Source organism: Bombina bombina, chromosome 7, assembly GCF_027579735.1.
Source record: "Bombina bombina isolate aBomBom1 chromosome 7, aBomBom1.pri, whole genome shotgun sequence".
Lineage (NCBI taxonomy): Eukaryota > Metazoa > Chordata > Amphibia > Anura > Bombinatoridae > Bombina > Bombina bombina.
The window spans coordinates 231745556-231768764 of record NC_069505.1 but is presented as its reverse complement, the minus strand read 5'-3'; the positions used below and the strand labels follow the sequence as shown (position 1 = coordinate 231768764).

Sequence of the window (23209 nt, the reverse complement as noted above, 5' to 3'; positions counted from 1 at the left end):
CCCTTAAGGCCTTAATCTTTTCCTGTATCTCCTTGAGGGAAGTCTCCACTTCAACCATAGTTGACAGTGCGTTACACCAGTAGGTAGCTGCTCCAGCCACCGCAGCAATCGCCGCTGCCGGTCTGAAAACAAACCCCGTGAGTTGGAACATCTTTCTCAACATAGATTCTAATTTTTTGTCCATGGGCTCTTTGAACAACGAACTATCCTCGAGGGAAATAGTCATCCGCTTAGCGAGCGTGGAGATAGTACCATCCACCTTAGGAATGGCCCCCAATAGCTCGAGAGTCGGGAACGGGAAACAGCTTTTTAAAAGAGCTAGAGAGAGAAAAGGATGAGCCAAGTTTATCCCACTCATTCTTAATAATAGTAGCCATCTAATGGGGACTGGGAAAATCTGAGGCACCACCCTGTCCTTGTAAACCCTATCTAGTTTAGGGATCGAAGGTTCTTCCGGATGTTTCTGTTCTGAACCTCCAACGTAGCAAGCACTTCTTTTAGTAAAAAGTGCAAATGCTCCATCTTAAACTTAAAATCAGGTTCCTCTGTAGTCGGAGGTTTAGAAGACGCAGATTCTGTCCCAGAGAGAGCGCCGTCTGACAATATGGAGGCGTCCTCATCATCGGATAATCTCTCAGACACCTCCAACGGAGTAGATGACCTTTGGAATGGAAGGCTATGTCTTTCCCTTCGCTTGTGCTTTGCAGGGTGTGGTAGGGCATGGAAGGCCGCAGAAACCGCTTCTTGCAACTGGGCAGCGAAATCTGGCAGCCACAAGGTCCCTCCCAAGGGAAGATCAGTAGGGCCTTGGGGAGCTACATGTGTAATCAGAAATTAATGTAGGGAATGCACCTCACGGGACGGAGAACCCTCAGAGGTGGACGGCTCAGTAGTACTAAATATCTTGTTCTTTTTAGATATTGCAATTTTATCAAAGCATGTGGAACACAGTTGAGCAGGTGGATCAACCTGAACCTCCTCACAAAAAACACAGATATGAGCTTTAATTAAAGCGGGAGCATCCTCTAACATATCAGAGTCCTCCATAGCTTGAGCTTTAAAACGGACTAGATAGAATAAATGGCACCTTATACACCAATGGCCGGGGCACTCACCACCTCCTATGACCCGGACACAGGGAAACTGTTATGTCTCCCACAATTGCTGATCAGGAAAGAGGAAGTTGAAGAGGCCACACTCGGTCACATGGATTGCCATGCAGGACCGCCCCTGCACTATAGAGAAAACGCGCCAAAACAGATCACATTGCCCTTCACTTGACTGTTCACACATTGCTAGAGCCTCATCTCACATATGATGTAGCATCAAACACAATAAAGATATTATGCATAAATCCCCCCCTGTTCGATAATCCCCTTTCCAGGGATATTAACCCTTGATTCTATACAGATAAAAGGAGACACATTGTGACCCTGTATTCTTATGTTATCATATGTGTATAAATGAAATAATCTTACCAGAATCTTTGCCATGGAACAGGAACACTGCCCTTCAAGTGTGACAGGTTAGTAGCATCGCTCCTAACATGGACTCAAGTGTATAAAGCAGGCAGCGAAAACTCGTTAACGCTGATTGCTTGTGGAGCTGTTAATATGAGTCAGGAAGGTTTTGCAGAAAGACTCTCCCTTCTTCTCCGGACTCTAACTTTCACCCATGCTCTCACTGAGAGGATGACAAGACTACTTAAAACTCCAGTCCCATTTCAAAGAGTACTAACCTCCATAAGAGACTACTCCAATCTTCCATCACTTCTCTGCCAACCTCCTGTGACGAAAGGCAAAGAAAGACTGGGGGATGAGGGGAGTGGGGGAGGTATTTAAGCATTTGACTGGGGTGTCTTTGCCTCCTCCTGGTGGCCAGGTTCTTAATTCCCAATAGTAATGAATGAAGCAGTGGACTCTCCTCCCAGTAAGATGGAAATATATTTTTGCAGAAGAATTTTGCTACAAAGTTTAATGTGACAGTACAAGTTTTACTGTGTATTTTTATTTACATTTTTTGTTTTATATGATTTTCAAAATTATGAATTTTTTTGTGAGCATTATGTTATAGTGTGCATCACCTTCACATACTTAAAAGCAGTGAACACCCTTTTGCGAGACATACTGATCTCAATGTAAAAACTGCCTTTATAGAATGAATCCAAGGCTTTATAACACTGGAGAGATTTCTTATAGAATCTCACAAGTCAAGAGAGCTTTAGATCATCCAACCCAAAATGAGGTGGTAAAGCACAAAGATGGGGCAAAAAAGTGTAATATATGTTTAAAAAATAATAATTACATGTGAAAAATTAATGATCATGATAAGTGTTTTTCAATATTAATTTCATTACACATTATCATGATTATAATTCTAGCAAGTTTGTTCAATTCATTTTTCTAACGTTTATATATTTTAAAAGTTTTTGTTTTCTTTCATTGATTTTCCAATTTATTGAGATTTTCATCTGAAATCAAGAAAAGTACAAGAAATAATTTTCTCTGAGAATCCAGCCATAACTAATATCACCTTCTATAATGGGATTTTAGAGGTTCTCATAGGTAAATGTGAAACTATTAAATTATAAGGTTTAAATATCACCAAAAGTTTTAATCTCACTGTACAGAATGAGCTTTTTCTTTTCAAAATATTATTCCTTATTACTGTAAAAAGAGGGTGACACAATGTTCTAGATATTGTAAATTGTCATTATTTAAAACATGACAAGAAACAAGATAAAATGGCGAACAGTTAAAGGGACATGAAACAAACATTTTCTTTCATGATTCAGAGAGCGCATAGAATTTAAAGCAACTTTTCAATTTACTTCTAATATCTTATTTGATTTGTTCTTTTGTATCCTTTGTTGAAAAGCATACATAGGTAGGCTCAGGAGCTGAGAACTAGATGCTGATTGGTGGCTACACAAATATTCCTATTTTCATTGGCTTACAGATGTGTTCAGTTAACTCTCAGTAGTGCATTGCTGCTCCTTCAATAAAGGATAGCAAAGAGAATGAAGCACAATTGATAGCAGAAGTAAATTGGAAAGTTGTTTAAAATGCTCTATCAGAATCCTGAAATAAACATTTTGTGTTTCATGTCCCTTTAAATCACAATCGGTACGACACAATTGCAGATAAAAATCTGATTTAAAAAGATGAAAATGCTGTAAATTTCAAACATGAAAATGCAGGTATGAAATAAAACAAACCATTTTAAGAATGATTGCTAAAATCCATATCAGGGTATTGAGGACATTATCTTACTTTTGCTACAGATTTAATTAGAGGTAAGAGATATCACACATATGGTTATTAAATACATATATAGAATTCAGTACTGACAGATTCGCACTTCTCACCTGCTGATTTTTTTGCGAGCTTGTGAAACATAATGCAATTATAAACTGAGCAAAATGACAGCTGATTAGGGATTTTGCAAAATAATGGTCAGAAAGGAGCGCCAATTGATGGCAAGGTCCGATAGAATTTGAGTGTGAATAATGTAATAGTGGTTCGTTTAAATAACGATATAGCACTATAGCTTAGCTACAATTATGGTGATTGTGCTGCATTAATGTATAGATTAAAATATATGTGTGGCACAAGATGGTACATAAAAGTATTTAATACACATTGAACATTTAAAACATAGGTATCGTTAAAACAAATATATTATTAAAAGAACGGCAAGAAATGGTATATAAAAGCATATAAAAACAGAAAACACGCGTGTGTAGCTTGTTCACTACAGGTTAGTAGTGATAGATCATAAGATGGGTTGCCTAAGTGTGAACCTCATACTCGAATAAACATTAAATGTTGACTAAATATTGATGATGCTAAATGTTGGAAGTGCTGGAATGACAGCAAATATATATAGAGTTTCTAACACATATATATGCAGTGTCTCATATAAAGTTATATTGACATAGATAGGGAAATAGTAACAATTAACATAAAAAACGATAATGTCCAATAGTCACTTCAAAAGATAAGAAATGTGAAAAAAGTTCTGTTATATATATCCAAAAAGTGAAAAGTTAATAAACCATCCAATTTGGTGTGATCCAAAATCATGATGCAAATAAATCCAAAACAATATAAGTCCCAAAAAATTTGTTTTAAAAGTAATTAATCCAATAAAAAATAATAAAAAATCCAAAAGTTGGGGGGCGGTGCCTACAGCCGATGCGGCAGGACATGTTTTTGAAGAGCTCCTGACTTTATATTATATTTTCCATATCAAGCTATTATTTCCTTAGTAGCTTTATACCACAGAAAGTTTGCAAGATTCAGGAAAGTATTCCTAAGCTTTGTACCTGACCTATGTTCTTCGGTTCAACTTCCTAGCCATCTAAAGATCTACCAACAAGAACTTAGCTGGACAGCTGCAAAGAAAACCTACATGTCTACGCACGGGTGCAACTCAGGTCGGGGAACCGCATTGGCAGTTTGCGGTTCAGCACTTTGGAGACACAGGGGAGCCTTTCCCACTGCAAGAAGCGGAGCCAGATCAGCCCGCTAAGAGTACGGCTAAAGCTCCGTCTGTTCAAGGTGAGAAGAGAGTTTGTGACGCCTCTGCTGCTCTGAAGGGAAAATGGAAACGGGTTACTACAAATGACTCGTGTGTGGAGATTTCAACATTGGGCACACGCACTAATTTGGTATGCAGCGTTATACAGCCTCAGTTGGGAGACCCTCCTGCCAAAGTGTCTCTTTCAAGTGCTAAACTGGCAGTAAGTTTGGAGATGGGCATTCCCCTGCAAGTTCCCAGTATGTTAAGGGGGGTCTGTGAGTTGTGCCAGAAGTCTGAGAATGACACTGAACGTTACGCAGCTATACATTATCTCTTAATGTGGAGACTGGGGGTCGGTTGAAACACTTTCATTGTTACTGTACCAAGCTGTAAGATGGTTATATATCTTTCCACACTGAGTGCATTGACGATATTCCCACTCTCACATAGCTGAACTTTTTGCGCTCCACTGTAGACATAGGACTATATGAAAGTTATGGGCTTGATAATTTTGTATGCAATGTTAATAATTTTTTACATGTTTCTACTTGAAGTTTGCCCGCTTGTCTTTGTTTTTTGCTAGCAGGAAATTAGATGACAGGGACAGAGCTTACAGGGCCTACTATAAGTTCCTTGAGAGATATATACTACTGAGATTATTTGGTTTGTATGCAAGAATTTAATAGGTTAACATTATATCATAACAGGTAAAGTGAAAATATGAAAATGTTATGGCAGTATGTGTGAGTTATATCTATTAGAAAGATTAATGCCCCTAAGACCATTTTTAACTCAGCCAGAATATTATATATCCCTATGTTATGACCCATATTTGAAGCATGTTGTTTTTTTGTTTTTTGTTTTTTTCTTTCCTTCTTGTGTGCGTTTTTCTATAGTTGACTGTTGTCCATGCCCACTCCCACTACTCAGAGGGGTATCCTAGGCCTCTATTGTTTATAATTCTTCTGCTGCAGATAATTGCCCTATACGTTTGGTATGCATATATATGATTTCAAGGCCCACAAGTGACCTAAATATTTGAAGTATTAGGCATAGAATTGATTACTTATGACATATAATGTTGTTATATATATTACTGTTCTTGTATATAATTTCATGCCACACGGTTTGTTAAAAGATATTAATTCAATTTCAAGGTCCAAAAGTGACCGTATGTGACATTAGAGCTCCTCTTCCTATTCATTTAACGTACAATAGGCCCATGAGTGGTCTGCTGGCCTTGTTGAGGTGCTTTCATCCCCTATAAAAAATAGAAAATGAGGTTCCCATATGCATATTTAGTGTTTCGTACTAAAATACTGTACTGTCTTTCTAACTATACAATGTCATGTACATGGTAAGTCAATTCTTTCTATATGATTGTAAAAGCTAAACAAATACTACTGTTCCCACTGTGTATATGCTACTGAACTTTTGATTATTGTTTGCTATCTACATAACCTCAATAAAAATCTTTAAAAAAAAAAAAAAAATCCAAAAGTTATAAAAATCCAAAAGTTAAATCAACTAGTGTGTACACAAACTAGTGAGAGTGATCACAGAAAAGGTATTGGTTAACATCTAAATCAATTCTGGATGTAAAAAAAGGAATTATAATCCCATGTAGAAAGTGGTGGAGAAGAAAAATAGAAAAAGGAATACAAAAAATAAAAATAAAAATAATTCTGGGAAGTCTTCAAAACCTGTAGATGAAAAATAATAACATAGTATAATACTGTATTAGAATTCAATAATCAAGGAAAATAGCTCACCATAACTTTGTCAACGCGTTTCAGCCCACAGGAGAGGCCTTTATCAAGACTATGGTATGGTGTGGGTGAGCTAAGATCTTTATACCCCTCTCTAACCAATCATATTACACTCGGATTGCGCCAAAATCGTAATACCGGAAGTGGTAAACCGGAAGTGTTTATCTGTATATGGAATGGTTCAGTTCAATCTTTATGATGTTCTTATTTTTGAATATTTTTTTCAGGTTTTGAATATTCTGGAGAACACAGAATGGAAAGACAACTCCCTACTTGCTACCTGTGATGTCACCTCCCTTTATACCTGCATACCGCATAAGGGAGGTCGAGAAGCTGTAGAGTACTATCTGAAGAAGGACCATACAGTGCCGGAACTACAGAAGACCTTCATCCTAGAAGGGATCAGCTACATTCTAACACAATTATTTCCATCACGGCGGAAAGTTCTATAGACAACTGTGCGGTACCGCCATGGGGACCAGGTTCGCGCCGAGCTACGCGAACCTCTACATGGGCAAATGGGAACACATATTTTGGGAGTACTGCCCAGCCGGCGCGGACCTGGTCTCCTACCACAGATACATTGATGACATCCTTCTGATATGGAAAGGCTCCAAAGAAGATTTAGAATATACTATAAGTGTTATGAACAACAACACCAACAACCTAAAATTTACTTATTAGATCAGCCACAACGAGATCACATTCCTTGATCTAAGAATAACCATTGAGAATGGAAACTCAAGACCTCAACATATTTTAAGCCTGTGGACGGTAACAACTTTGTCCACAGGGAAAGTTGCCATCACTCCAAATGGAAGGAGAATATACCTAAAGGACAGTTACTAAGATTGAAAAAGAACTGTTCGGACCATAATCTATGGGAAACCCAGGCGGAAGAACTGAAAACACGCTTCCTGGAGAGAGGATATGAAGAGGAGAAACTCAACAAGGACATAGAAGAGGTTAGGCAAAGGGATCGTAAGGAACTTCTTAAGTACAAAGACAAGAAGATTGGGAGGGACACCAACATCAACTCTATAGATGTTGCCTTTATAACGCAGTACAGCGAAAATAGGCGCACTATAGAGAAAATAATAGAAAAGCACTGGCACCTACTGAAGGATGATGATACAATTGGCGAAACACTCATCGACAGGCCAAAATTCATCTACAGAAAGTCAGATAATCTCAAGAATATCATATCTCCTAGTATTCCACGCCCAACAACAACACAGGTGAAAGACATATCAGGAAAATCTATCAAGGGATTTTTTCCATGCCCGAGCTGCAAGGCGTGTAAGAGGGGCTTGAAAATCAAAAACTTCTCCCCACATGACTCCAATATCAAACATGAAATTAAGGACTTGATAAGATGCAGCAGCAAGGGGGTAATTTACATAGTATAATGCAGTTGTGGACTTCAATATATCGGACAGACCTCAAGATGTCTGAAGGATAGAATACGGGAACATCTGTTACAGATTGAACATGGCAGCACGGATACCGCACTGTACAGACACTTCTCTATTAAACACAAAGGAAACATCAAGGATTTGAACTTCTATGGTATCCAGATAATAAAGCCCAATTGGAGGGGAGGCAATTATGAAAAGAAGCTCCTGATTGCGGAATCCAGATGGATTTTTGAGTTGGACTGCCTCTACCCGAAGGGTTTGAACAACAAGGAGGACCTCTCACATTTGCTAAGTCTGAAACACACATGATCTTGACCCTTAGACACCTATCCGAAGTATTGTTGCCCCTACATAGAAGGAATACATATAGGTCAACATGTGACACAAAAAGACTCACATACTTCCAAATATATCTAATGAAGATGACCCATATGGATCTACATAAGGATCTCTTAGGCAAATCCATCCAGTCCCACTGCTTCATCCATACGTTCATATGATTAGCCTTAGAAAGAACCCTATAATTGATCTGAGGGACCTTTCAGATGCCAACAATATCAATAAGATATAACTCCTTAAAACATCGACAGTGTACGGAATATAGGAGAAACAATCAGCCATATTAGTTTCGACACTTACTTTAGTAGCCTCGTTATTTAAGATATTTAACATAGCAGGTTAAAAAAAAATCTAAGCCTGACCTTCTATAAGGATAAAGATACAAATTTAGACATCACTTGCAGTGGGGAGATATGTCCCTATACTAATATAGCAGTATCACAAGGTAATACTGATAAGAAAACTGGAGGCACATATACATTGATTAACAAACAGATTATACCACCTATAAATGATTCTCAGTATATGCCAACTAGGCTAAGAACCAATTACACATATATACGCTAATTAAAAGGGCACCCAAACTATACACCTTACATTAGATACTTGAATTAAGAGTATCCCCCACCACATTTTTAATTTTTTTTAATTCAAAATTTTTTAATTCATTATCATAATTCATTTAAACTAATCAATTAGATCCCTACACTTTTCCTAAACCAACCTCTATTTATCTTATAATCACTATTAAAACACTTAGATAAAGACAAGTTTCCTCTCTATCCGTATTTTTCAATATAAGTTTACTATGTTGCTCCCATAGCTATTCAACAATTAAGCTAGCTCTAACTAGATTGATAATGGTAAATGAAAAATAAAAGTTTTCAGAACTCAACATCATGTATGCTATATACGTAATGTAGATAGATAAACACATACTCTTTATACATCTACCGGACACTCTAACCAATCAAAAAAATTTTTTATATACACCAAAAGGGAATCAAATCTCAGATTATAGATATCGGCTCTGTTTACTTTTTTGCCTCTTTTTGCCACTTCCGGTCCAACTACTTCCGGTCTAACCATATCCGGTAAAGCGCAACATCCGGTATAGCTCCACCGGATGTTTACATTTTTCGCTACTTCCGGTTTAACAATTTCCGGTAAAGCGCAACTGCTTACCACAAACAGAACAGACATGGCAAATATACAGGGCAACTGAAAGAGCATATTAAGAACATCTAAGATAATGTTCCCACATAAGCCTTTTTAACTAATAAATAAGAACATCATAAAGATAGAACTGAACCATTCCATATACAGATAAACACTTCCGGTTTACCACTTCCGGTATTACGATTTTGGCGCGAAAATTTGGCGCAATCCGAGTGTAATATGATTGGTTAGAGAGGGGTATAAAGATCTTAGCTCACCCACACCATACCATAGTCTTGATAAAGGCCTCTCCTGTGGGCCGAAACGCGTTGACAAAGTTATGGTGAGCTATTTTCCTTGATTATTGAATTCTAATACAGTATTATACTATGTTATTATTTTTCATCTACAGGTTTTGAAGACTTCCCAGAATTATTTTTATTTTTATTTTTTGTATTCCTTTTTCTATTTTTCTTCTCCACCACTTTCTACATGGGATTATAATTCCTTTTTTCACATCCAGAATTGATTTAGATGTTAACCAATACCTTTTCTGTGATCACTCTCACTAGTTTGTGTACACACTAGTTGATTTAACTTTTGGATTTTTATAACTTTTGGATTTTTTATTATTTTTTATGGATTTATTTCTATCACTATTTTGGATTGAACTATTGGATTAATTACTTTTAAAACAAATTTTTTTTGGACTTATATTGTTTTGGATTTATTTGCATCACGATTTTGGATCACACCAAATTGGATGGTTTATTAACTTTTCACTTTTTGGATATATATAACAGAACTTTTTTCACATTCCTTATCTTTTGAAGTGACTATTGGACATTATCGTTTTTTATGTTAATTGTTACTATTTCCCTATCTATGTCAATATAACTTTATATGAGACACTGCATATATATGTGTTAGAAACTCTATATATATTTGCTGTCATTCCAGCACTTCCAACATTTAGCATCATCAATATTTAGTCAACATTTAATGTTTATTCGAGTATGAGGTTCACACTTAGGCAACCCATCTTATGATCTATCACTACTAACCTGTAGTGAACAAGCTACACACGCGTGTTTTCTGTTTTTATATGCTTTTATATACCATTTCTTGCCGTTCTTTTAATAATATATTTGTTTTAACGATACCTATGTTTTAAATGTTCAATGTGTATTAAATACTTTTATGTACCATCTTGTGCCACACATATATTTTAATCTATACATTAATGCAGCACAATCACCATAATTGTAGCTAAGCTATAGTGCTATATCGTTATTTAAACGAACCACTATTACATTATTCACACTCAAATTCTATCGGACCTTGCCATCAATTGGCGCTCCTTTCTGACCATTATTTTGCATAATTTTCCATTTGTGGGTATTTGGGGACCCACTCCAGACAGGAGCTACAGGTCCATATTTTTAGCGCTGTAAGACAACACTGAACTTATGATTAGGGATTTTGTAAAGCAATATTTTTTAGTTGTGTGTACAGTGATTTGAAAAACATAACCGGCTGCATTCTAGAACGTTCACTAACGATAAGCAGCAGAAGTGAATGCAAACAGATAACTGATGGAGCACATTCACTAGTAATAAATCTGCTTTCACTGTAACATATACACTGATTAGATGAAAGGTTAAACTGGCTGTATATGGGCTGCACCCTCAACACTGGGAGAAGTAGGTTTCATGATTTTATTTTCAACACAAAGATATTTGTTATGGAATGAGAAAGAAAAAGAACTCACCTGGGTTGTTTCTCTGCATTTAGAAACTTTAATAATTATGGTCTCATCTTCAGTTAGACTGAGAATGTAAGATGCTTCTTTAAACAAAGACATGTACTGGCCGTCAAATGTAACAAAACTTAGATCAGAAAAGACAGAGCAGCGACCTGGCAGGAAATAACAAAAACAAAATATTTCCACATTTTCTATAAAATACAAAAAAAATGCATGGATATATTAGAGCAACATATTGTATATGGACAGTGTACTCAAATATTTTATCTTTTCTATATAAAAGGTGATATTATATTATGTAGTACAAGGAATTTTTTATAAACAATTTTTTAAGCACAAGCAGCTATTTCACATACAAAATCACTTTCCCTCATAGCCCCCCCCCCCCCCTCCCCCACACACTGGGAGATTAATCAGTGCTCTTGTCTCCAATTTGCATTGCTTTTTGGCAGAGAAAACGCTTGCTACTCATATTTTCAGTTAAAGTTAAATGAGCTCTTATCAAACAAATACACTTCAGCAAGTTAAATGGACAATTGGGAACACAATAAAGGGGATAAGTTTCCCTTTAAGGGGAAATGGGCTTTTAAGGATGTCCCAGCAAGGGTTGTATAATGGACAGATTTTATTCCTTCAACATACACTGGTGCCACACGATAAAGGCTTTAGTAGTTTATGCAGCATGATCTATATATGCTTACAGCCAAGAAGACCGACATTGATTATTTTTAAAAAAAACTCTCAACTATTTTATAGTTAAACACTTCAACTCTTTTTTTTAATTATCAATTTCAGTTCCCATTGTCCAATAAAGTGACAAGTCTATAGTAAAATATTTGCTAATTTATTTACATACACCAATAACAGATCATATTTAAAATGGTAAAAAAAAAAAAAAAGGACTCACAGGGACATTCCCATTTAGGACAGCATTTATCACCGTTAATTCGAACAGCAAATCCCAGAAGTCCACAGCTGGGTTGAGTTGTGTTATAAGGGCAGTGTTGTGATTTGTTAACCTGTATCAGCTGGCCGTCCACACAAATGTGTTTAATACATTCGTTTTCTGTATATGGCTACAAAAAAAAACAGTCAATTATATTGTTACCTATCACTATAACAGGGGTTTACAAGACAGCACCCCCCATAGTAGATATTATGTTATTTGTGAGTTTTACAGAAAATTGTGATATTTATTTTTAGTTTGGATTTGGAGAATTTACATCTGATTCATAGTTCACACATAGCTCTCAAGAGCTAATAATTTTAAACTAAAAGATTCCTTCACTCACGTTTAAATTTGCACTTTGCTACTCCTGCGTTAAACGCAAGTTAATGATCAAGACAACAAACGCAAAGCGGTCTCTGAGCATTTTTGACCCCAGTGCCTTTCTTCTGCCTACATCCCGCCTTATTCCCCCACGACATGTAAATTGTCATTGTCGGCTCTTAACAAACGGTCTATATTTTGCCAAAGCCAGCTGATTCTTGTGGTTTCCATAGGATAGTACGAAGTGTCACTGTTCCAGGGCGTCCCCTTATATGCTCTAGCGCCCCTTAGGGAGGTCTGCCTCACACTTTGGTTACTTTTGTGGGTTTCTTATTGTAGTGTAGTAGTTTTCAAAAGGTTTAAAAAAATAGGACAAAGAAAGATATTGTATTTGTATTACTTATGTTAGTAATAAAGATTTCACCCTCATAACTTCACTTGTTTTGCCTTAAATACTGGACAAAAAACAAAAGCAAGACTGTAATCAAACACTTTGCTGCAAACACTGCTGCTAATATAGTGCTTAAGACACATGCACACTTCTCAGCCCCTGTCAATATGCTTTCATGGAAAGGTGCTAAGCAACAACAAAGGATTTCAAGAGTAAGAGGTAATTTTGATACAAGAAATAAATTGAAGAATTTTAAAATTATAAAATGATGATGAATCATGGAAATGTAATTTTGACTTACTAAACCATTACGCATGATACATTTTTTTTTAACTTTAAAATAATGTAAAGCAGATATGAGTCGCACCTGGGCCGTGTGGTTTCTAGTTACGCCTCTGTCCTAGGGTTTTCTTTTAGCACTGTGATAGTGCAGGTCTCGCTGACAAGGGCAAGACTGTGCTACTACTTTATGCCTCACTGTTTGAGGGTGGTCTTGCTGCTGTCTCCTATGTGTTTAACCTTAAAAAATGTTAAGCAAAAAATGTCAAAAACAGAGCAGCAGATCCTGAGACACGGTCAGTGAACCAATCTGCAGCTGTATATAGGCATAACTGCCAATCACCTGCCCATGCCCGGCACATGAGAAGAAGTGCATCACTGTTCTAGAGTTAACTGTGTCTTTTAGCCCTTTGTGTGAGGTTAAACACATATAGATTGTTTACAATCTATCGGATATTGTCTGCCAATAATAATTTCTGAATGTCGCCCGATATTGTCAGAGTGTGGAATTTGATAAGTGAAAAATGTCCCTCAAAATGTGACAATATTTATCAAGATTTTGAAATGTGATTAGCAAAACAGGATTGACACATATTAAGTATAGGACTATTTGTCAGCAAATCAATAATGAATAAACGGAGTTGAAAATAATCCTTTAGAAAAACTGATCTGATGAGTTTCATTAGACTATAGATGATGATAGATATGAGACAGACATAGAGATATGTAAATAGACACACTTATTATTTTGCTTTAATTACTCACTATACACGTTTGAATTGTTGCAGTTTCTCTAGAAGATAATATGGATGAAACTGTATATCCTTCTGAGGTTCCTTCATGTGTTGTCCTTTCACCAGAATATGATGTAACCGTCTTCTCAAGTATTTTCGATGGATAAAAGGATGTTTCAGTAAATGGCACAGCTTCTGTGGCATTTAGAGAGACAGATATCAATAAAGTCTGTGAAGGTGTTGTTGTAATTGATGTCTGTAGTCCTGTTTCTTGACTTGTGACAGCAACAGGACTCATACTACTAGTGATGACACTTGTATGTTCAGTTTGTGCATATGGCTCTTGTGTGGAAAACACATAAGATATCTTTGAGGTTTCATGGCTATACGTTGTTTCAGTAGCATTAACCATATGTGGTGTACTAAGAGCAGGCTGTGATGTAACAACCTCTGGTATTTGTGTTGGAATACTCTCTGATGGTTCATAGGTTGTAGAGTAGTTTGTGGTTTTTATGGAGGTAATAAAATCTTCCACTATCGTTTTTCCAGATGGTTTTGATATGTGAGTAATTTCTTGTGTCTTCTCTAAAATCTCACTGGTAGATGATACTTTAGAGGTATAATCAACATGTGGAGTGAAATGGATAGAGGTTAAAGGTATGCTGCTTGTTTCAATGGTAGGACTATAGGTTGTAGTTGAAAGAGTCTTGATTGTACCTGAAATTATATCCCTTGTTTTTGTTGGTGTCAAAGTCTCTTCAGTAACTAACCCAACAGCCGTTGTTTCTTTGGGTGTTGGTTGATGAGCGGCTAATGTTTCAGATACAACCATTGACAAAGTGGTTGGTTCAGAAACAGAAATTAATTGACCTGTTGTTTTATAGGTTTCAGTTGATGACAAGGTTTTTTTTTCCAGTTGTTTGCTTTGTTGATGTAAATAATGTTTCTGCTTTTTCTGTTGACGGCAAGTGTGTTTTTGTATCTTTTGGTTTTATTTCTTTGGATGAAGATGTAAATGTTGTAGTGAAGGGTAAAGTTAAATGAGTGTGTTCTCCAGTATATGAAGCTGTTGTATATAAAGCTGGAATCAAACTGGGGGAGGAAGTGCTTCTAACTGTATCAGTTAACAAAGATTGTGTTTTTTCTGTGGTTAAATGAGTTTTTAGTGAAACCGGTGCAGATAATGAAACAGCTGTAAAAGCTACAGTTAATGATTTAGTCAACGCTGAATCTACATGTTGACTCATAGATTGCGTTGTTTTGATGATATCAGTGAAACGATGTTTAGATGTGGTTCTGGGCACTGAGATGCTGGAAGTGATAGATGGTAACAGGATTGTTGATGAGAGAATGGGCTTTGTTACATTTGTAGTGTAATATGTCATTGAAACATTGGGGGTAGTTGACTGTGAAGCACCCTCTAAGGAAATTATTTGGCCAGAAGATGGAGTTGTATAATGCACAGAATAGTCAGTTGGCAATAAAGCGTGTTCAGTATGTAAAGTAGATTTAAGCGAACTTGTTATGTTCTTTATCTTAGGAACCATAGATGTAAATTCAGTTGTGTGAATTGCTTCTGTTGTAGCTACATATTTTGTAGTTGTATTTTCTGTTAGAATTTCAGTAGTTCTGTAAGTATATGGGGTCATCAGTGTTTGTCCAGGAGATATAGCTGTAATTTTTTTATATTCTGATGTAGATACAGTGGAAGGGGATGTGAAACTTCTCAACGACGTTATGTTGGCTGGTTCAGAATAAGGGTATACTGTACTTCTAGTCAAATTTAACAATGGTGCTGAAGTTTGTGTGATAGTTTTTATTGTTTGTGTTGTAGCATATCTTTCTGTCACTGGTAAATACGATTTTGTAACCTTTACTTCTGTGGTTGGATAGAAGGCGGATGAAAGTGGTAATTCAGTAGTTATGTTAGTTCTTGCTTCAGGTAGTATACGTGTTGGAGTTGTTGATTTTGTTGACTCAGCCTTTGTTTTGAATGTAATCAGAGGAAATTGTGAAGATAAAGATGTTTTTTCTAAAAGAGATATTTCAGATGTTTCTAAAATGATTGGATACGATGAAGTTGTAGATATTGTGTAGTATTTACTTGGAACTATTTCTGTCATTGGTTTAACAGGATACAGAGTTGTTTTTGAGACATTAACAATGATATGAGGTTCTGAAACTTTTGAATGGGATGTTTGTTTTGTCTCATTCTTGCTTGTTGTCATCAATGGACTGGAACTAGAAACCTCAAAAGTTGTAGATATTGCAGATGATATTTTTTTCACTTCTGTGATATTACTTTCTGCAGAAGTTTGGGCTATTAAAGTTTGCTTTCCTGAAATCTCAGTGGGAATATCACTTGGTAAAATCTTGGTGGGAAGAGGAGTTATTATGTCTGTTTTTAGTGATATAAGTTCTGTTGTGAGTATTGGGTGTGTGGAATACTTTGTTATGCCTAAGGTTTGTGCAGGTTCACTTGTTGCTGAACCTAAAGTTGGTGTAGTTAATTCCTTTATTGTTGCACTAGAAAACAGTGAATATGGAATAGCTGTGATACTTTGAGGAACTGTCTGACTTGGTGATGTTTCTGATACATGCCCTGTTAACTGAGGAAGAGTGTATTGTGTAGTCATTTCTGCCATTGTAAAAGGTTCCTTTCTGCTCTTCTCAGTTGTAAATATGAATAAACTAGTAACAGGCACTGTAAATAACTTAGTAAGAGGTTCTGTAGTTGCTAGAGTTGTAGCAGTTGGTGTTTCTAACCCTTCTGTTAATAAAGTAGATGTCATCTGGGCCTTTGTGGAAGGTTCAGTTGTGCTTTTATTAGTAAAAATGCCAGTAATAAAAATGGGTGTTTCTGTTGTGAAAGAAGACAAAGCTGTAGTAGAAAATTCTTCAGCCAAAGTAGTTCTGAGTGTTGTTCTTGGTCTAGAAGATAATGAAGACACATATTCTGTGTCATTCATTACAGTAGCTACACTTTTAGTAGTTACTACAGGTTGTTGTGAGGTAACCCTTTCCGAAAGGGGTAGCTGTGAAACTTTTGTGGTTGTGCTAGATATGGAATGAGTCATTTTTGATTCTTCAGATGTAATTAAAGGTAATTCATATGGAGCAGAGGTAATAGTATCAGTAATTGCTGATAACAAAGGAGGTACAGTAACTGACTTCTGGGCAATGGTAACATTATCTGATGAAATGTGCGTAGTGGAAACAGAAAATTGCTCAGTGGCTGATTGCCTAGTTGTAATAGGTTCATGGGACGTTTGTAGAATTACTGAGTGTGCTGAGACATTTGTTAAGATGGGTGTAAGTGGCACAATCCCTGTAGCTATGTCAGCTTTTTCTGTAGTGGTGGTAATCTCTAGTTCAGTTGTTGTCAATGTTGAATCTGTCAAACTAGTTGGTGCAGTCGTATTAAACACTGTGGATGCAGTCTTTGTGGCTGTTGTAGTAGAGAATAATTTAGGAATACCAAGGGCAGGTTCAATGCCTAAGGAAAAAGAGTAAAATTAAAATATGTAGATTATTTAATTTTGCAGAAGCAAGTTTAGATATAATCAGTATTGTTTATTATAAATCTGGATACAAAAGATACAAAATGCTTTAAAAGTATTTTTAAGAACTGACATTTTGGGGTTGAGCACAAATCCGTACAAAAAGCTTATCTAATGATTTTCTACAGAAAATCCTCAAATTGTATGGGGAGTTTTGTAGATAAATTTGATATAATTATTGCAGGATTGTGATCAACCCCCAAGAAATCAAAATGTGCAGGGCTATGTTATTTCAGAACAGTCATATACCCTTGAAATGTCAGCTGGAATTCATGTTCCTAGTCTCCATAGCTGAGGCCAATCAGACGCTGCTCTAAAATAAAATTTGAGACTCACTATAGCATTGCCCTATACACTGTTATGTTTTACCTACAGCTGTGAAGATTTCATTGTATTCAAAGCTGCTGCAGGAACACCGACTGAGCTCTCTATCTCTCCCACCCATATAGTGAGAGGTTGATGTTTGCTGCCTCTTATTTTTAGTTCTCTTTTACCTCTGCCAAAAAAATCTATGGCACAAATTCTTTGTTCTTCTTTTTCCCGGGGGCTGCAAAAACTAGTGCAGAGGGCTGCATGTGAACCATTTGCTTCTCCTTGGTTATGTCTGGTATAAATATCAGTTTTGTTTGCAAAATGTAATATCATATTTAAGTATGAGGTTTGTCATAAAAATAGAGATGTTTAAGATATACTTTAACTCACATACACAATCTCATGTTTACTTACAATCCTCAAAGTAGACACATTTTCTAGTAACTTCATCCAGAACCATGTAAGGTGGACACAAGGGGATACATCCTTCCACCCTGGAAAAAAAGAGGTTACAGTTTATTAAACAGGAACAACACTATTTAGCTGGAATTAGAAGCTTGTTGGCTTTGCCATGAATCTGTATATCCCATTTCCTGGTGGAAAATGATCTATAAACTGAAAAGGTATCCATGTTTAGAGATCATGGGATGGTCTATCAAGTTCACCAGCAAACATCAGCGCATGGTGATTTTTAGGCACGTGCATTTGTTTTAGAACACAATACATTACAGAAACATGGATATTTGTTTAATTTCTATGAAATGGATATCTGTAAGAATTCACCCTGAAATTGAAAGAAAACAAAGGAATAATGCAGAATTTGTCAGCATTCCTTTGTTTCTTTTAAATAGGTAAAATACCTTTAGTGTGCTGGAGAGCCAGGCTATCCTTTTCTTCACAGGGCCCCAGCAGTGCTAACAGGAGGCTTAGGCGGCTACCAGGGCCGCACTAAAGGAGAAGCTCCTGTTAAAGCAGGAAGGTATGAATAAAGCTAGAAGTGAACTTTTTCACCTGTAGATTTTGAACATTTACATTTGTAATTTAAAACTAATATCGAAAGGCACCCGGCAATGAATATTCGGGAAAACTAAACTTCCCAAATATTCGTTTTGGGAAATTCAGAAGAACTGAATAAATTGGATTTAACGGATAACAACTGCAGTTTGCACCAACATAATGACTGTGGTTAGCTTTATCTTCTTCAGATGCCAGGATTGGCTTAATCAAATACGAGAATTGGTGAGTGCAGTTTGACTATTTAAAAACAATTGCAGTAAACACAGTATTATTCTTTCAAGACATTTTCACATATGTTATTTTTTTCATAACTGCAGACAGCTGAGATCCTTTCCAAGGACTTGCATGTCAATGGAAACAGTTATGCTAATATCATTGTGTCAGTGGTGGACCTCTAAATACAGTAAAAAATAAATAACTGGCAATGAGCAGTAGAATATATTCTGGCCTATCTCAAAGTTATTTCAATCTTTCCTCCCCCTGTATTATGTGGCAGCCATTAGCCAATCACAAAATGCATATACATATATACTATCGACTTTTGCACATACTCAGTACGGTAGGAGCTGGAGCGTCAGAGCGTGCATATAAAAATAATGTGCACATGTTGATAATGAAAGTATATTGGAAAGCTGTTTTTTGTTTTTGTTTTTAATTGCATGCTTTATCTGAATCAATTTGACTTTAGTGGCCCTTTAACAGTTATAATAAAAAAGCTCTTCTACAACAACCCCCTAACAAATAAAGCCTGGTTACATCTGGAAGATGATCTTATCTCTTCTACCCAATTGGGCAGTAATGCCTGGCTACCCACGGGTCACAGATCACTGAATATTCGGAACTATTCAATTATTAAGGAAACATATGATACCTGTGACCTCATTCTAAAAAAAATCCCACCATTTCTTCTTTTGACACCCACACTACAAACCCCAGAGTTCAAAATGGGACAGATACGACTAACAACACCCAAACAACAGATTACCCCCAATATATTTACTCACTAAATCCTCAAAACGGCTACCACATACTCAAATTCAAACAATAAGTGAAGGCATATACTCCCCGTGGCTAAAATACAATCAACTAGCACATTTCCTAAGCACACAAATCTAATTTAATATGCCGTAGAACAGCTCTTCAACTTCTTTGCAGTGCAACAGACCCTCCAAAGCATACAATATCCCTACTTTACGCTATCTTAGCAAACGCCCCACAAGGCTACTTACCCACTTACACTCAGAAATGTCAATCAGAACTACCGGTACAACTATCAATCAAGGAATGGAATAAAATAATTTCACAAACTGCTAAATCTTCATATTCCAGCTCCCTATTAGAGACCAACTATAAATTCATGACACAGTGGTACTTAATGCTTCAAAGGCTAAAATATATATTACCACAAGCTTCTGATAAATGCTGGAGAGAATGCAAACAAATAGGCTCCATGTATCATATATGGTGGATCTGTCCCAAAATGCAACACCATTGGGACTCCGTAAAAACCCAAATTAATAACATCCTAGGTTGTAACATTCCATTAGACCCACTGATCTTTTTATTCAAGTACACCCCTAAAATGCAATCTAAGGCACATACAAAACTATTATATATAGCAAATAACAGTGCCAAGCAAATGATACCCAGACTATGGAAACAAATGCACACCCCTACAATCGCTGATTGGATAACACAACTTCTTAAAACATTGCAATGGAAAAATATTTCTATTTCACCATTAACAAACATGCGGCTAGATTACGAGTTGTGCGTTAGGCTTAAAAAGCAGCGTTAAGAGGTCCTAACGCTGTTTTTTATCCCCCGCTGGTATTACGAGTCTTGCAGGTACAGGTGTACCTCTCACTTTTTTGGCCTGACTTGGAAATACCGCAAATCCACTTACGTAAATTGCGTATTCTCTTTTTTTCAATGGGACTTGCATAGCGCCGGTATTACGAGTCTGCCAAAAAGTGAGAGGTAGACCCTCTCCTGTCAAGACTGGTATCGCATTTTAAAGTCAGTAGTTAAGAGTTTTATACTACAACGCAGTAGCATAAAACTCTTAACTAAAGTGCTAAAAAGTACACTAACACCCATAAACTTCCTATTAACCCCTGAACCGAGGCCCTCCCACATCGCAAACACTAAAAAATTTTTTTAACCCCTAATCTGCCGAACTGGACACCGCCGCCACCTACATTATACTTATGAACCCCTAATCTGCTGCCCCCAACATCGCAGACACCTACATTATATTTATTAACCCCTACTCTGCCACCCCCAATGTCTCCGCCACCTACCTACACTTATTAACCCCTAATCTGCCACCCCAATGTTGCCACCACTATAATAAACATATTAACCCCTAAACCGCCACACTCTCACATCGCAAACATTTGTTAAATATTATTAACCCCTAATCTGCCAGCCCTAACATCGCCACCACCTACCTACATTTATTAACCCCTAATCTGCCGCCCCCAACATCGCCACCACTATATTAAAGTTATTAACCCCTAAATCTAAGTCTAACCCTAACCTAACACCCCCTAACTTAAATATAATTAAAATAAATCAAAATAAATATTCCTATCATTAACTAAATTATTCCTATTTAAAACTAAATACTTACCTGTAAAATAAACCCTAAGATAGATACAATATAACTAATAGTTACATTGTAGCTATCTTAGGATGTATTTTTATTTTACAGGCAAGTTTGTATTTATTTTAACTAGGTAGAATACTTACTAAATAGTTATTAACTATTTATTAACTACAGCTAAAATAAATACAAAAGTACCTGTAAAATAAAACCTAACCTAAGTTACACTAACACCTAACACTACACTATATATAAATTAATTCCCTAAATTAAATACAATTAAATACAATTAAATAAAATTAGCTAAAGTACAAAAAAAAAACTAAATTACGGAAAAAAATAAACAAATTACAAGATTTTTAAACTAATTACACCTAATCTAATCCCCCTATCAAAATAAAAAAGCCCCCCAAAATAAAGAAGCCCTACCCTACACTAAATTACAAATAGCGCTTAAAAGGGCCTTTTGCAGCGCATTGCCCCAAAGTAATCAGCTCTTTTACCTGTAAAAAATTACAAATCCCCCCAACATTAAAGCCCACCACCCACACAACCAACCCTACTCTAAAACCCACTCAATACCCCCTTAAAAAAACCTAACACTAACCCCTTGAAGATCACCTTACCAGGAGAAGTCTTCATCCAACAGGGCCGAAGTCCTCAATGAAGCCGAGAGAAGTCTTCATCCAAGCCAGGCGAAGTGGTCCTCCAGACGGGCAGAAGTCTTCATCCAGACAGCATCTTCTATCTTCATCCATCTGGCACGGAGCGGGTCCATATTCAAGACAATCCTCTTCTGACGACGGCTAACACTGAATGAAGATTCCTTTAAATGATGTCATCCAAGATGGCGTCCCTTCAATTCCGATTGGCTGATAGAATTCTATCAGCTAATCGGAATTAAGGTAGAAAAAATCCTATTGGCTGATGCAATCAGCCAATAGGATTGAAGTTCAATCCTATTGATTGATCCAATCAGCCAATAGGATTGAGCTGGCATTCTATTGGCTGTTCCAATCAGCCAATAGAATGCCAGCTCAATCCTATTGGCTGATTGCATCAGCCAATAGGATTTTTTCTACTGCCCGTCTGGAGGACCACTTTGCCCGGCTTGGATGAAGACTTTTCCTGGCTTCGTTGAGGATTTCAGCCCGGTTGGATGAAGACTTCTCCCGGTAAGGTGATCTTCAAGGGGTTAGTGTTAGTTTTTTAAGGGGGTTTTGGGTGGGTTTTAGAGTAGGGTTGGTTGTGTGGGTGGTGGGTTTTAATGTTGGGGGGGATTTGTAATTTTTCTTATAGGTAAAAGAGTTGATTACTTTTAAGGGCTATTTGTAATTTAGTTTAGGGGGGCTTTTTTATTTTGTTAGTGGGATTAGATTAGGTGTAATTAGTTTAAAAATCTTGTAATTTGTTTATTATTTTCTGTAATTTAGTGGGGGTTTTTTGTACTTTAGCTAATTTTATTTAATTGTATTTAATTGTATTGAATTAAGGGAATTAATTTAATTATAGTGTAGTGTTAGGTGTAATTGTTACTTAGGTTAGGTTTTATTTTACAGGTACTTGTATTTATTTTAGCTAGGTAGTTATTAAATAGTTAATAACTATTTAATAACTATTCTACCTCGTTAAAATAAATACAAACTTGCCTGTAAAATAAAAATAAATCCTAAGCTAGCTACAATGTAACTATTAGTTATATTGTAGCTAGCTTAGAGTTTATTTTACAGGTAAGTATTTAGTTTTAAATAGGAATAATTTAGTTAATGATAGGAATTTTCTTTAGACTTATTTAAATTTTATTTAAGTTAGGGGTGTTAGGGTTAGGGTTAGACTTAGGTTTAGGGGTTAATACATTTAGTATAGTGGTGGCGACGTTTGGTGTGGCAGAGTAGGGGTTAATAATATTTAACTAATGTTTGCAGCGGTTTAGGGGTTAATATGTTTATTATAGTGGCGGCAACGTTGTTGGCGGCAGATTGGGGGTTAATAAGTTTAGTTAGGTTGCGGCAACATTGGGGGCGACAGATTAGGGGTTAATAAATATAATGTAGGCGTTGGCGAT

At 36.5% G+C, this 23209-nt stretch overlaps 1 protein-coding gene across 1 annotated transcript in view; it reads right to left on the bottom strand.

Moving 5' to 3' along the window:
* Positions 1-23209, bottom strand: part of OTOG (otogelin) — a 576525-nt gene that overhangs the window by 135684 nt on the left and 417632 nt on the right. The window contains 5 exon segments of the mRNA XM_053689346.1: positions 10980-11125; positions 11881-12049; positions 13679-14532; positions 14534-17143; positions 17934-18013. Coding sequence (XP_053545321.1) covers positions 10980-11125; positions 11881-12049; positions 13679-14532; positions 14534-17143; positions 17934-18013 — 3859 coding nt within the window.